The 16,681-nt window shown below is 43.4% G+C and overlaps 1 protein-coding gene across 7 annotated transcripts in view; it reads left to right on the forward strand.

Annotated features, from left to right (window-relative positions):
- yes1 (YES proto-oncogene 1, Src family tyrosine kinase) overlaps positions 1 to 16,681 on the forward strand; it is a 192,721-nt gene that overhangs the window by 164,478 nt on the left and 11,562 nt on the right. For all 7 annotated transcript variants that reach the window (XR_009797761.1, XM_061839547.1, XM_061839551.1 and 4 more), the window contains 6 exons: positions 10,267 to 10,557; positions 12,064 to 12,163; positions 12,462 to 12,560; positions 13,735 to 13,838; positions 13,979 to 14,128; positions 16,025 to 16,180. Coding sequence is in view for 6 of the 7 variants with exons in the window: in XM_061839547.1 (XP_061695531.1) it covers positions 10,275 to 10,557; positions 12,064 to 12,163; positions 12,462 to 12,560; positions 13,735 to 13,838; positions 13,979 to 14,128; positions 16,025 to 16,180 (892 nt within the window). In the remaining variant the exon portion in view is untranslated. The remainder of the gene's footprint in view (positions 1 to 10,266; positions 10,558 to 12,063; positions 12,164 to 12,461; positions 12,561 to 13,734; positions 13,839 to 13,978; positions 14,129 to 16,024; positions 16,181 to 16,681) is intronic.

Consider the following 16,681-nt stretch of genomic DNA (forward strand, 5'->3'; position numbering starts at 1 on the left):
TAAAATAAAATAAAAAGGTAAAAAAACAACAATACAGCTGCGGAAGCTACACCGTAGCAACATGGTATGACAGCACTAACAAGGCTGGTAAAAAAAAGCTTAGCTTAGCTTAACATAGCAACAATACGGTAGCACGAACAAGGATGATTTAAAAAAAAAAATACCGGTAAAAAAACCACAGCCGTGGCAGCTACACAGTAGGAACACGATAGCACGGTACTAACATGGGATGGGTAAACGTGACGGTGGTGAATACTTGTGAGATTTTGATGGTACAAGAAAAAATTGCCAGAGCAGTCATGATACAAATGAAAAATCTAGTCAAGCTTGGTGAAAGGGATGAACGCAAGTTAAACGGGACTTTATGGAACAGGGTGTGTCAAAAGGCGGTCCGCTGTCAGTAGCGGGATGGGGAGCAAATTTATTCCCATATTGTAAAGCTGAGTCATGCGTTTAATTACCTACTGTAGCGAGTGTGTGGTCTTTCGCATAGTTTTCTACTAGCGATTGATTGGTGAAGTAGCTGTTCGCAAAAAAAAACAAATATTAACCAAGATTTATTGAGCTGCAATAAATGGGCGTCATCGTCACTCCCGTGACGATGCCGACTCTGGAGCCAGGTCAAGGCAGCTGAGCTTCATGACTACGCCAGCCCACAAGAAGAAGAAGAAGAAGAATCTGTCCATTTTCGGAGCCGCTTATCCTCACAAGAGTCACGGGAGTGCTGGAGCCTATCCCAGCTATCGTCGGTCAGGAGGCGGGGTACCCCCTGAACTGGTTGCCAGCCAATCGGAGGGCACATAGAAACAAAACAACTGTTATTCACAGCTACAGAGGGCAAGACACTTGTTAGTGGAACACACTTGAGCAAGGGGGGGGGGGGGGCAGCTGAACCATCCACGGAGCAGTTTAGGGTATCAATGTCTTGCTCAAGGACACCGGAGCCGTAAGTCCGAGGGATGTTGGAAGATGAACCAACCCAATCACACTCGTCTTTCAGCATTTCCCTTGAAATAGCTAAATGGCTCACCGATGCTTGGAATTTTTTAATCGTCACTCAGCGGAACAATAACGTACACATGTCAGAGACAGCTACGGATATATTTAGCGCCTTCTTGACATATACAAAAATATTCGTCCTGTCAGCTGAGGTGTATCTTTTTTTTTTTTTTTTTTTGGCTCCTCATGTGTGGCCTCACATTTCAAAACTTGGTTAAGTGGTTAAGAATTGGTATGTGCACCCCGCTCAAGAGTGGTGCACAAGGGGATGCTTTGCTACATTTATGGCGTGAAGATGCCTCTGCAGGTGGCCTCTGGGGTGTGAATGGGACACGGAAGGAAGTCCCCTCAGCGAGTGCCCCCCACCCCAAACTAACCGCCACCTTCCTGCGTGATTGGCAGGCAAAGAGAAGACGACTCGGTGCGAGTGCCAGGGCGATTACTGAGTTACGCTTCAGTGATGCTCCTCTAGTCGCAGTGCTTGAGTCCGCCCCCAGCCCCCGAGGATGTCATCTTAGATTTCGGGGACAAGCGCGGGTTCGTCCTTCGGTGAAGCGTGGGTGTTGACCTCGTGCTGTTTTACAGGCGACGTAATGGTACCCCATAAATCATAGTTGGGCATGTAGGCTAGCTTGGTATTCAGTTCCCATTGCTAAGAGAACAAGTGCGACACATTAATCTTAACAGTTGTGTAAATCGACAGATTTAATGCCATTTCATTTCTGGGAAAACAAATGATGTACCCTGGAAAATGAAAAAACAAAAAATTACATTTTATATTCTGATTCAGTGGCAGCTGGAAAGTGTCCTGGATTCAATCCCGGACCGGCTTGTGTGGAGTTTGCATGTCCTCCCCGCGCCTGCGTGGGTTTCCTCCGGGCACTCCGGTTTACTCCCACATCCCAAAAACATGCAACCTTAATTGGACACTCTAAATTGCCCATAGGTGTAATTGTGAGTGTGGCTGTTTGTCTCCATGTGCCCAGCGATTGGCTGGCAACCAGTACAAGGTGTACCCCGCCTCTTGCCCGTTGACAGCTGGGATAGGCTCCAGCACTCCCACGACCCTCGTGAGGATAAGCAGGTAAGAAAATGGATAGATGGATGGATATTCTGATTCTTATGACAACTAAAACATTCCCTTCTTACAGGTATAGCATTTTTTTTCCCGTTAGGAATCTAACAATGCAGACATGCACAACATTTCAAATATGAGCGGTATGAGTTACAAGCATTGTCATGGACCAAATCCAACTCTTATCTCAAGGCACGACTGTACTACCAAAAGCATATCGCGAGCCGTGTCCAGCAGTTGGCTCACCAGAGGCTGAGCTTCACTATATTTCTTTACGAAGTATTGCGTGAGGCAGTTGCACTTGTTCCTTTCCCAGTATTGAAGAAGACCAATACCACTAAGTAAGCTCTTGAAATTTTCATTCATTTACCAAAATTCCCGGCCTCCAGAGCGCACTTGGTTATAAGCCTTAGGAAATACCATTTGGTACATACATGGGGCGCAGCTGTGTAAAAGCCACAAATGCTCACATTGAAACCCACATTGAAACACGAGATATTTACAAAGATGGTACACAGAGAGTTTAACGCTAGCACTGCGCTAAAGCCGTGCAAACACTAATGCTAGCGGTGCATTAACAGGGCGAGTTAAAAAAAACCATGCTGGTAAAATTCACTGAGACACAGAAGTAACACGCTAGCGCAGCACTAACAGGGCCGGACCGGTAAAAGTCACACCCTCGGCACATATATTCCACCGGTCACACGCTTACCTTTTCCGCTCGAGTGCCCCCTTGCGGTCGTTAATAATAAAAAAAAAAATGCACAAATTAGCCGCATCACCGCATAAACTGCAGGGTTGAAAGCATGTGAAAAAAGTTCCGGCTTAAAGGCCGGAAATTCCAGTAATAATTTGATAAAGTAGCGTTCACAAGAGTTGTGCTATTCAAACTTTAAAAAGCCCCTCCTCGAGTTTCCCTAACTGGCGTCTTGTAACTCACTTGACTGAGCCTTTGCTTGTCTGTACACAGTTGTACACAGTTCACGCCATCTGTTTTATCCTCGATTTTGAATAATTTTTTTCCTGTGGGAAATGAAACATTTTCATTCATAAAACATTTGTGTTCCGTGCTGGCACTGTTTGGCATTTGAACTCTGTCTTTTGACCATAAGAGTGGTGCCTATTTTGAAATCTTAGTTCATTTATGAAAGATGGAGTATTTTTCTGTAGTATTGTGTTGGCTCTTGTTGGATTCTGCAATTTGACCAAATGGTCTGACGCGGGCCACTCCCATAAGCAAATCTCTGAAATGTTTCTTTTCCCAATATCGTGATACCTCTAAAGAAATTGCAAATTTTGGTCACTATAATCCTCACATAAAATTCTCACATTGTTTTGTATTGCAATTTTGTGGTATGTGCTATGTAAAATGGCTGCCTGTGAAAGTAGATGCTAAAAAATTAGCAAATCCAATTTGTCTATATCATCGCCCGGTTCTCGTTTTTTTTCCTGTCTTGGTCACGAGCAACTTACAACGCAGTCCTTTGCGTCCGAAATAAACTTGTTGATCACCGATGGCGTACACGCTGATAGTGTTCTTGGCGGCTGAAGCGAAAACTTCCCTCCTGCAGCTCTTGGAAAAATTTCTGTGGGAAGCGGCGGCGTGTCTCCGCCATCTGAGACGGCATTGCGGGTTATCTGGCGCGTATCCAATCACGTGGCCTCAGACGGGGGTCCCGCCCGACATCTGAACATTTGTGTGTACCGTATATGTTTGTACAGTATACTATGTGTAGTTGTAGTTCCTATACTGATACTATAAAAAAAAAATGTGGATCAACAGGTTGCCTGTTGATCGAAGGAAACCCAAATGCTGCATGTCAAACTCATGTACCAGACCCCACATCCTGCCCCCCAGAAGCAGCCATTGTTCGTTTTTCTTTCTTTCATTTTTAAATTGAAATACTTTGATGGATTGCAGGGTGGGTACCCTCATTAGCATTTGTACGACCCCACGTTAGCATGTGTATGACATGGCCGAGCAAGCATGCTGTGTCCACACCGCTTAGGACCACCACCGCCACAGCGTACTTTGTCCAAAACAAAAGATGTATTGTCAAAAAGGCTTTTTTTCCCCACCGTGTAAGTGATACATCATCTTGTTATTGTCTTGATGCTGTCATTCTTCTTGATGGGCTGCAAAGAAATTGGATACATTTGTCATCCTGTCCTCACTTTATCTGATTATTTGCCATCGTTAACCCAAGTTTTAAAGGGCCACTGTCATGCCTAGAAATATTTTAAAATGGATATTGTAATGAAAAATACATAAAACGTTATTCGCTTAAATGTCTATACGAAAAAATAAATGAGTGGAGAGCACGTCATCCATGTGCAAAGTTGCAGAAGTCTCACTCGACACCCAAGCGGTAGCCATATTGCCTGCGACGTCATCATGCAGAATTCACAATCGCCATTGAAAATACGTAGTGCCACCTGCTATGGGAGAGGAACAACCAGAGATTTTCGGATTTTTCCGACTCCCCTTCTGACGCGGAAGCTCTTTTCGAAGAAGAGAACATCTCACATTCGAGTCAAGTGACCGCGGCAATAGTACCCTATCGTTTTGAGCCATATTTAGATGATATGCGGATCACTTCTAACTAACAACAGACTCCCCAACAGTATGTCAGCCGCGAGTGATGACAATGACCCAGCCCGGCCGAAGCTGTGATCGGCGGACACGGCACCGACGCGCATATCGACACGTTTAGCACCCCTGACTTACCTCCGCGGATCTTTTGTTACGCTCTGAGAGAAGGATTACGCCCCCCCCCCCCCCAAACTATTACTTTTTTTTAGGAGCTATATACACACCTACCTGTCATTTGGAACCCACAAAGCTCTCGACTTTTGCAACTGTGCAATCCATTTTTCATGATGAACCGGGTCTTTTGGAAACGTATGAAGAGTAAATCCATCCTCCCGAGCGTTCGAACAATATCCAGCAACACAACGAGCTGGCATTTTGGCTAACATGAAGGAACAACGAGCTAGCTTCCAGCAGGTAAAACTAGTATAAACAGACGAGACCACTTGCGTGACTCCTGCTCTGTATGTCACTCCCTGCTGCTTCTCGAAAAGAAACCCATCGAGAGGATTTTCATGGCGGGAGTTACAAAAAGCTGTATACGTCAAAATCATGTTTTGTGGTGAAAAAACAGATGGGCCCATACCGGCTGCGTTTTGTTCATTAATAACATGCTAAAAATCATCCATTTCGTGACAGTGGCTCTTTAAGGGCCAATCTGATTGCTGAACCTGATAAAATTCTCAGAGACGTCTCCAGAACGGTGTCAACCAAATCAACCGGAAGTCAGTGATATGTAGTAGTTATTATTCCAATCCATTTTTCATGACGAGCCGGGTCTTTGGGAAACGTATGAAGAGTAAATCCATCCTCCCGAGTGTTCGAACAATATCCAGCAATACAACGAGCCGGCATTTTGGCTAACACGTAGGAACAAATAGCTACCTTCCCGCAAGTAAAACTAGTAGAAACACACGAGGCCGCCTGAGTGGGCGTCTGCTGATAACGTCACTTCCTGCTTCTTCTCCAAAACAAATCCCTCGAGAGGATTTTCATGGCGGGAGTTACAAAAAGCCATTTATGTCAAAATCATGTTGTGTGGTGGAAAAAAAAAACGGATGGGTCCATTCTAGCTGCCCTTTTTTTTTTAATTATTAAAAACATACTAAAAATCATGCTTTTCCTGTCAGTGGCCCTTTAAGTCACATTACTGGTCCCAGAGTGTAAGAATAAGTAGAACAAAGCATAAAAACATTCAAATCTGAAAGCAATTTTTCACGCTGAATCCTCAAAATGATCAATAAACTTTGTCGCCATGCTCTACCCATATAATGACGCAACAATTCAGACGTTACACTCCATCCTGATGGTGTTAAATCGCATTACAAAGTTAATGAAAATGAACTGGAATGTGGTAAACTATCTTAGTTATGAGATTATTTTGTTTATGCGTAATCCTGCTAACAAAACAATGATAGTTGTGTAGATGTGACTGCAAGTAGTTGATTTGTTTGAGTATGCAAACAAAGAACATGCCTTAAACAATACCGGAAGGTGGGATGCGTAGGATTGTTGTGCAGTGGGTCGGGGGTGACTAAAGCTCATCCATGTGCATCGATGCTTTTACCTCCACAACAACACGTTTTGCTCGCTCGCTTGCTTGCTGCCAACTTATTTAACCAGCTGCTCCTTGACATCTGGAATGTGTCGACTTTACACGTCAGCAAACTTCTGCTGCTCTGCGGCTTTTGATCCCCGCATTCCCCGGAGGCCGCCTTTGCATTTGATCTCGGGTCTTTTAGTCTAAAATCACGTGCGTAAAGATAGAAGTACAAAATTTGAAAGAAACAATCTGTCTTTGGGTAACCTTTTGACCTCAATGCCAACTAACTTTTGAATCCACTTGAATTTACCTTGAATGTTTTAACATACAGATTTTTGGGTCCGTATCCCCCCAAAACAAACAAAAATCTTGGTGGGAACATGTAATTTACTTGGAATTATACAGGCTGCCCTTGCTTTATGATTGTCCCAACATAAACCCTTTCAAGGCTACTAACCGCACACATTGAACTGGTTTATGCAGCGGTGTAAGAATACCAGTAACTTATCCATCACCGAACGTTCATCTTGCTGCCTCAGAATCACAGATACTTTCATCTACAAATGAAAAGTTGTCTCGTGAGTTTTGATGATTGTGCTGCCCTTTGCCGTCTCGGGTATCTTTGGAAAATGTATGAACAAAAATCAACGTACCGTAATTTCTCGAGTATAATGTGCACCCCCAAAGCTGACCTAAAAAAAAAAATCACGAAAACCCTTCTACCAATGTACAATGCGCACCACCAATTTGCTGCCACCCATATGCTAAAAATATTGGGAGTTATCTGTATTTATATTATCTTAGGTTTGCACTAGTGTTGATTTTCAAAAAACCGTCTGTACAACAATCATTAATAATAATCATTGTGTAGGTGCTGACGTAGCGGTAATATGATCTCGGGACAGGCCACCGGACACGCTTGTCCTGGTCTCTGTAATTGTCAGAACAGAATCCCTCAACCAACTAAAATAAATGCTCAACGATGGCATAACATTTTATTAATTCTGTAGCAGCTTTCACGATGGCGTCAGGTGGGTATCAAAACAACGTGAGTGCAAATCACGTAGAAACCAGCGACATTTTTTAAAAAGCGAGCATTTCAATCGTGTACGCGCTCCTGTTTTTTTTTTTTTTTTTTTTTTTTTTTTTTTATGTGCCCATGACGCTTGTACTACGTAGTTTGAGCTCGCGTTGTTTTGATACCCACCTGAAGCCATTGAGGCGCTACTTCCGGGTGACACATTTCTTTTAAAAGCAGCTGCACAGCTAACCGTTGTCGTCGACATTTTTTGTCTATGTTTAAGTTAAAGCAGACTCCCGGGCAGTCGTTTTTTTATCTTTGGTGCAGTAGCTAACAATCGTAAAACGCAAGCTCCCCGAGGAGGTCAAAGACCTCAGGTTGGGGGCGCACATTACCGTAATAAATATAAATGTGTAACATAAGGCATCGAATATCGTATCGAAATGTATATGTATACTTTTTTTTTAAACCACAATGTACCTGTACACGACTATACAATGTGATTGTATTTTTTTTATTTTTCATCTATACCTAAATATAACGCACTCTTTTCACTTTTTGAAAATATTTTTGGAAAAATGTGCACATTATTTTCCAAAAGGGTGGGAAAAAAAACGCTATTTTACCCCAAAGTATTTTGACAAATCAAACCACCAAAAACTGTTAGTAGACAACGTCGCCGTGAGAAATGGACATGTGGTTCCACAGCCATGACCTTTGGCACGCTCCAAAAACCATGCAACGCAAATATCAATATCAATAACATGGGTTCATTGGTTGTTTAGCCTCGCGCTTTTAGCGGGAACATGCTGGAGAATCTCATTAAATTAAAGCCCAAATCATCACGGAGTGGACTTGTCGAAGAGGATGCTGTCAGCGCTACACTACACTTGACGTGTTTATCTAAGACCCGTGGGAAGAGTGACTCAGAGTCTGATTACCTCATTTGCTGGGAGTCCTTGAGGGTCAGACAAGATAAATGTAAGGGTCTCGTATATTTATGAGGAGAGGGGCGATACTGTGCTGTGCTACACCACCACCCCACCACCCCCCTGCGTGTCTTAAATCTGTGTCAGTGAAACGGCCACAGGCTGGGAGTATCTTGTTTCCAGCCTGGATGGCTGCGCAGCCTTTTGTGTGAGATCATCAAGTCACGGGAGCTTGTTGGTCGCTGCGCTTCTTGGAGCTTTGGAGACATTATGCGGGCCACGCTACAGTAGCTGCCCTGTATTTGTTAAATACTGTGTAGTACTTGGAGTATATTTTGCTCCAAGGAATTGGAATTCATATAGGAATTAAGGCCATTAAAAAAAAAAATTTGCTGAATCAGGTCTAAATTAAGAAATCAATAATGTCTTGCTCTCATAGATATCAGTCAATCCATCAATATTGTTCTTTTTTTTCTCTTTATAATTTCGTTATTTGAAACCACACACAATTATATACGTTCTATTTTTAGTTCAATAATAACTACTGCATATCACTGACTCCCGGGTGAATTGGTTGTCACCTTTCTGGAGACGTCTCTGAGAATTTTATCAGCTTCAGCAATCAGATTGGCCCTTAAAGAGCCACTGTCACGAAATAGAAGATTTTCAGTATGTTATCAATGAAAAAATGGCAGCCGGTATGGGCCCATTCGTTTTTTCACCACAAAACATGATTTTGACCTATATGGCTTTTTCTATCTCCCGCCATGAAAATCCTCTCGAGGGATTTCTTTTCGAGAAGCAGCAGGGAGTGACATACAGGGCAGTAGCGCACTCAAGTGGTCTCGTCTGTTATTACTAGTTTTACCTGCTGGAAGGTAGCTCGTTGTTCCTTCGTGTTAGCCAAAATGCCGGCCTGTTGTATTGCTGAATATTGATTGAACACTCAGGAGGATGGATTCACTCTTCATACTTTTGCAAAAGACTCGGTTTATCATGAAAAATGGATTGCACTGGTGCAAAGGACGAGAGCTTCGTGGGTTCCAAATGACAGGTAGGTGTGTATACAGCTACTAAAAAAAACAATAATGGTGGTGGGCGTAATCCGTAAGTCAGGGGTGCTAAATGTGTCGATGTGCACATCGGAAGGCTGCTGAAGGATGGCCTCCGCAGGTCTTGTGGATCGCCACTGGCCTTGTCGACAAAGCCAAGCCGGCCTTGTAGATTGCCGCCGGGGTGGCTCACCTCCGCGGCGGAGGTGAATCGGACGGGGAGGCAGTTTGGCCGCGGCAGTGCTCGTGGGCGACGTTTTATCAAAGCCGCACGAAGATGGATCGGACGCGAAGGCGTTGTCGTTGCTCGCGGGGAGGTGGTTTGGCTGCATGCGGTTTGGCTGTGATCCGCATATCATCTAAACATAGCTCGAAACGATAGGGTAATATTCCCCCAGTCACTTCACTCGGTTGTGAGATGTTCTCTTCTTCGAAAAGAGCTTCCGTGTCAGAAGGGGCGTGTTCGTCTCCCATATTAGGGGCCACGGCGTGTTTTCAATGTCGAATGTCCGGGGTGACATCACGGGCAGGAGATGCAACGAATTTGGCGAACACTTGAATGTCGAATGACACTTACGCAACTTTGCGCATGGCTGACGCGCTCGCCGCTCATATTTATTTTTTCGTATAGACATTGAAGTGAATCATGTTATATGTATTTTTCATTGCAATATCTATTTTAGAATGTTTATAGGGATGACACTTGGGCTTGAAGTAGTCAGCCAGACATGTTTTGGTGGTTTTCCGATATAAAGGTCTTCAAGGTCCTCTATACAGTACAAAGATAAGAGATTTAACCCGGTATGGTATGATCAAAATTCTCTGCAAGCAATATTGATAGCATTACAATCCAGCAATTGTACAATATCAGTACATTGCGAGAAAAAAAATAGAAGATGTCATCCATAAAAAGAATACACCATAAAATACACAATACTTGGCAAATAATATCAATTGTCACGACACACTGATAGCATCACAAATACTTGTAATTTTTTTTTTTTTTAGATACATTTCAGCCACGCTTGACTGATTCTCTTTGCTCATCGCACTGCAGGCTTGACGATGGGTTGCGTCCGGAGCAAAGAGGACAAAGGCCCGGCGCTGAAGTACCGGCCGGATAACGCCACCAACACTCCGGCCAACGCCCACCTGGGCCACTACGGTCCCGAGCCCACGCTGATGGGTCAGTCGCCGGCGGTGAAGACGGTCAACAGCAGCTACAACAGCCCCGCCGCCGCGCTCACCCCTTTTGGGGGGGCGTCGTCCGCCATGACGCCTTTCGGCGGCGCCTCCACCTCCTTCACGTCCGTGGCCGTGAGCAGTCCCTTCCCCGGCGTCGTCACAGGTTGGTCACGATTGTATTTTTTCATTTATTCTATTTGCCATGTTTGTTGTTTTATGTCCATCAGTTTTTTTGTTTTTGCTGTTGAGATGAGCTCGAAAATTCAAATGGAGAAACTTCAGTCGTGTAGGAACATTGACCCGAGCATAGAGCAACATTTGCGGTGTATAAAAAGCAGATGTTAGCCAAGGAGCGTTGCCAAATAAAGAAGCAAAAATAAATATATGACATGGGAAGCGACGTGGCCTCGAAAGAAAACGCTCCTTCGTCCGCGCAATGCCGCTGCTTATAGTTTCTGCCTTTGGACTCGGTGTTGATTTGATCGGATCTCCCGGCATTGTAGAGTGATAAATACAAACATTCACGCACTGCTGACTCTCGTCTCAAGGAGGATAATGTGACCTGAGGGAATGCCGCTGATCTAATCCGACCCGCTCAATTTCCTCCTGAAGATAAACAAATCCGAGTTCTGTTTGTCCCTTCCCATATGTCCGACGAGCTGATTCTTAATATATTACACCGGTCATGTGACTTAAAGTAGTGCAACAAAATTATCTTGCATGTTTAAAGAGGGAGAAAAAAAACAATTTGGTATTCAAATCTTCTTACGTACTTATTTCACGTCTTAATAAAACATGATTACTAATAGCCTCTGGCAGAGTTGGTTTTCTTTTTTTTCCTTTTTTTTTTTTCCATTTGCTGACATTGTGCGTATTTGTTTCAGAATTTTTCATTTTCATAGTGAAAATGTGGCATTTCTCTTCCACTGCACAAATCAGTGCAGTCTGGACCTCAAATAATTGTGCAATTTTTTTTTTCAGAATTTTTTGAATGCTACAAATTTCTGATAGGCTATTTCCTTTCAGATTATATAGGATTTTAATTTTGTTTCCTTTACTTTTTTGTTTACATTTGTAAGGATTTTTTTTCCATTTGCTGACATTGTGTGCATATTCTTTTCAGAATTTTTCATTTTTATATTGAAAATGTGGCATTTCTATTCCACTGTACCAACTAGTACAGTCTGGACATCAAATAATAGTGCAAATATTTTGTTTTCAGAATTTGCATATAAATTATTTTTGAACGGTACAAATTTGTGCTGGGCTATTTCCTTTCAGATATGTATTTTTATTTTGTTTCCTTTACTTTTTTTTTTACATTTGTAAGGACTTTGTTTTCTTTCCCCCATTTGCTGACATTGTGTGGATATTCTTTTCAGAATTTTTCATTTTCACAGTGAAAATGTGGCATTTCTCTTCCACTGTACAAATCAGTACGGTCTGGACATGAAATAATTATGCAAATATTTAATTTTTTTTGGCAGAATTTTGGCTATTTCCTTTCAAATATTATGGATTTTAATTTTGTTTCCTTTACTTTTTTTTTTTTTTACATTTGTAAGGATTTTTGTTTTTTATTGATTGCGCTCAGTTTAATGAAATACACCAACCCCCGGAAGCTCTATTAATATTTACGTTCATCTGTTGTTGTCCGTCTTGTCTTGAGGTGGCGTCACATTCTTCGTGGCGCTGTATGACTACGAAGCGAGAACGTCGGACGATCTGTCGTTTAAGAAAGGCGATCGCTTTCAAATTATCAACAACACGTGAGTGACTTCCCTTTTTTTTTTTTAAACCCAGACTTGCTCCCCCTGCTGCGTGGATGTGTTTCCGTATGTATTTAATCCCTTTTTGCTTACGGGTCTGCTATTAAGGCTGAAATCTGTCTGGGTTAACGGGCTCTGCCGACTGGGCCATCTGTCGTCATCACTTTCCTGTTCAACTCTGCAGCGTTCAATGCTTACCGAGTGACGGATTTGTAGTCGTTCTTATTCACAGCCTTGAAGTTGTTTGACCCGCTTGTTTTGCATTGTAAATCCCAGCGAAGCCCTCTTCTCCTTCTAGGGAAGGCGACTGGTGGGAGGCTCGTTCCATCAACACGGGACAGAAGGGTTACATCCCCAGCAACTACGTGGCCCCCGCCGACTCCATACAAGCTGAAGAGTTGAGAACGCCTCGCTCGCCACTTCTCCTCCCTGCCAATTTCAGCTCGCTCCCTCTGAGAAATGCTTTCCCGCGGTCACACTGCGACGGCCCATCATGTACTCATGCTGAGGCTGAACAATAGTGCCCTGTTTTGTGATTACAAGTTGGTCGCAAACGCACTGCGCGTCATCATGTGTCACATACCTAATATATACAGTATTTCTCAAAACTTGCCCTGTTATTTTATCCTCTTTTAGCTAGTTTTTTAGAGCTAAATACTGTCAGAGATGACCCGATGTCACGGTACAGCGATTGCACGAAACACATTGGATGAAAACTGAGCAACTTATCAAATTATGTCATCACATAACAGCAATTGTGCGATAATTGGTTGAGGTAACTCAGTATTTTGCCAGCAGTAGTGATTGTATCATAATACAGCCAGTCACTGACGGCGTAGTGGTACACACGCCCACCTTTTGTCATGGTCAGCGTGGGATCGATTCCCGCTCAGTGATGGTGTCGATATCTGGCCTGCGACTGACTGGCGACCAGTTCAGGGGTGGAGTCTGCCTTTCGCCCCAAGCTAGCTGAGATAGGCTCCAGCTTTCCCGTTACTCTTGTGAGGATAAGCGTCTTGGATAATGGATGGATGGGTAATACAGCCATCATGCAATAATCCATACACTGCGGCGGGGGGGGGGTCACTCACTTGCTATGGTATCATCACACATAGTGTACGATAATCAACATATACAAAGACAAAACTTACGTTACATTTTTAATACATTGTTATACATGGATTTATTGTCCCATCCCGAGTCGAGTTGTATTCCCAACGTTACATTACGCGGTAAAAACAGTACTTGACAGCCCGACATAGACCAATTGAGTCTTCGTTCAGTTTAGACAAATGCATGATGTTCTTCATAAAATGTATGAAAGGCTACAAACAGTTTCTAATTTAATAACTTTTACATGTGGTTGCGGTAACTACAATCTATGAAATCTATCGGAAGGTGCGGTGTGTACTGTGAGCCTGTTTTACTTTTATGTTATATTTATATGCTAATATTAGACACGACTGAACTGACATAAAAGAAGCTCATGTGTACACAAATTTGTCCACCCTTTTGATGACATGTTCCAAAAGCTTAGATCTCATGCAACTGTTTTTTTTTTTTTTCCACAGATGGTATTTTGGCAAAATGGGCCGCAAAGACGCAGAGAGGCTTTTATTAATTCCAGGCAACCAGCGAGGTACTTTTTTGGCACGAGAGAGTGAAACAACCAAAGGTAACTATTTTTGTTTATTATCTTGGGCAGGAAAAAAATGCAGGTTAATGTAAAAGTAAGCATCGTTTGTGTGGGAGTGAATTATTATACAATATGTGAACTTAACTTTGAGAATTTTGGGAATGTTTTTGTTTGAAAAGGTGCCTATTCTCTATCTATCCGTGACTGGGATGAAGTCAAGGGAGACAATGTGAAACACTACAAAATCCGAAAGCTGGACAACGGGGGTTATTACATTACAACTCGGGCCCAATTTGAGACGCTACAGAAGCTGGTGAAACACTACACAGGTACGTAACATCTGATTTCGGCATTTTGTTGACCACTAAATTTTACACTACCCTTACTTTAATCACGCCTTAATGCTCCAATGAATTATTCAGCTCCAGATCTGCTGCTGGCATATCCATATATTAAATCTTGCTTTTCGCAAGATTTATTTTTTGCCCCTCCTGTGATGCCTGAAAGCCGCACTAGTTTGCAAATCCTCAGACAAAACCTTGAGTGTAGGAAATTGACTACAAAGTAGTTTTGACGTAGGCCTCAAATGATACCGTAATTCCCAGTCTACAGGGCGCACCTGGTTATAAGCCTCATTCAATACATTTGTAAAGGAAATACCATTTGGTACATACATACGCCGCATCTGCAACCCACATTGAAACACGAGGTCTTTACAAAGAAAGACGGTACACAGTTCAGAGTTTAACACTAGTGTCGCTGCGCTAACGGTAACGCTAACGCTAGCGCCACGCTAACAGAGCCAGTTAAAAAAAAAAAAAAACATACCGGTAAAAATCGCTGAGAGACGGCAGTAACATGCTAGCGCAGCGCTAACAGGGCCGAACCGGTAAAAGTAACTTGCTCGGCACATATATTCCACCAATCTCACTCTTACCTTTTCCGCTCGAGTGCCCCCTTGCGGCCGTTAGAAAAAAATGCACTAATTAGCCGCATCCCCGCATAAACCGCAGGGTTGAAAGCGTGGCAAAAATGTCGCGGCTTACAGGCCGGAAATGATGATGATTGAGTTTGTTTTAGGAGTGTCACATTCTACTTCTTTGGTAGAAACTATTATCCTCCCGATAGATATTTCAAGTAATCGCCCCTCAAAATAATTTACATCTTATTGACATATGTTTTGTACTCGTGAAGGCTGGACGTCTAACGTTAAACTGCATACATTGGCACTAACTGTATGGTACAAACTTTACAGAATTCAAGACGACAACATGCTTCTCATTCGTGGTTAGCAGTAGCATGCTAGCAATTTTAGACCTTTTTGGATTGGAAAAAAAAATACTAACTAACTTACATTCAGCTCATTCATACGTCAGTTTTTGATAGGTGCATTAGCCATTCAATAGTGTCCTACAAACCAATTTCAGTCAGTTTTGGCAAAGTTAGTAAGTGACTTTTTATTTTTTGATTCCCGGTAGCGCTTTGAAACAGAAATTCTGCATTAGCCTGTTTTTGAAGTGGACTTAAGCAGAGTTATCCATCCATCCATTTTCTTTGCCGCTTATCCTCACAAGGGTCGCGGTAGTGTTGGAGCCTTTCCCAGCTGTCATCGGGCAGGAGGTGGGGTACACCCTGAACTGGTTGCCAGCCAATCGCAGGGCACATAGAGACAAATAACCAATCGCACTCACAATCACGTGTTTTTGGGATGTGGGAGGAAACCGGAGTGCAGGGAGGAAACCCACACCGGGACGGGGAGAACATGCAAACTCTACACAGGGGAGTCCGGGATTGAACCCGGGACCTCAGAACTGTGAGGCCAACGCTTCACCAGCTGATCCACGTGCCGCCAGTTATTAGAATTTTTTTGTTATTATTATTTTTATTCCTTCTCCCCTTCCTTCTTCAGCTCTTGTTTGTTTGGACTATATGGTACTGAATTTGAATTCACCAAAAAATGTTCTTACAAATACATTGTATCTTTTTTTTTATATATTTTGCTTTGCTAACTGTGCTTTGCTCTACAACCCATTCAGAACACTTCCGTTTTATCCATGACCGTGAAGGGATTCATTTTATACCACGAAAGGCCATCCTGCCATCTTCAACAATACTGCGATATTGATTAGCTTTCACCATCACTGCTGCACACATGCTTTATCTCCGACTAACAGGACATATTTTTCTCCCCCATCTCCACCTTTTATATGCCCGATCCTTTGCAGAACACGCCGACGGTTTGTGCTACAGGCTGACGACGGTTTGCCCCACGGTGAAGCCACAAACTCAGGGACTGGCCAAGGACGCGTGGGAGATCCCCCGAGACTCCCTGCGACTGGAGGTCAAGCTGGGCCAGGGCTGCTTCGGCGAGGTCTGGATGGGTAAGACGGCTTTGCGTTGTGCTGGCGTGATATAACGCCATTTGATCATAAATGAGTAAACGGGGGATTAAAGCAAACGCAACTAAGCGTCCATTTTATAGCTCATGTATATTTAAAAGGGAGGAATGCTGAGAGGCTGATTATAGAATGATCGATCAATGGAGCTCGGCAAAGAAGCGGACCGTTTATCAGGGAAAGCGCTGACGGGTGCAGTCGGTTTACACTGGCAGGGGCACACGAGCGCGTGTGCGCCAACGAAAGGTCGTCCTCCTACGCTTCACTTCATCAGCGTGCATCCTCCCCTCTCACTCCCTCATTAGGCCCGCAGCAGGCCTCAACCTGCAAGTGTGCAGTCCCAGGAATTCCTCTGCGGTTGTTTTCCTTTTTCTCGCTGATGGCGTGCCCCCCCCCCCACTCCGACCCCCCGATTATTCCCTGGATGACTTCACTTATTTTTGATTCCCGCTACGTTAATCACTCCGCGTGACCTCCATTCCTCCG

Source organism: Syngnathoides biaculeatus, chromosome 13 (genome assembly GCF_019802595.1).
Source record: "Syngnathoides biaculeatus isolate LvHL_M chromosome 13, ASM1980259v1, whole genome shotgun sequence".
NCBI classification, from domain to species: Eukaryota; Metazoa; Chordata; class Actinopteri; order Syngnathiformes; family Syngnathidae; genus Syngnathoides; species Syngnathoides biaculeatus.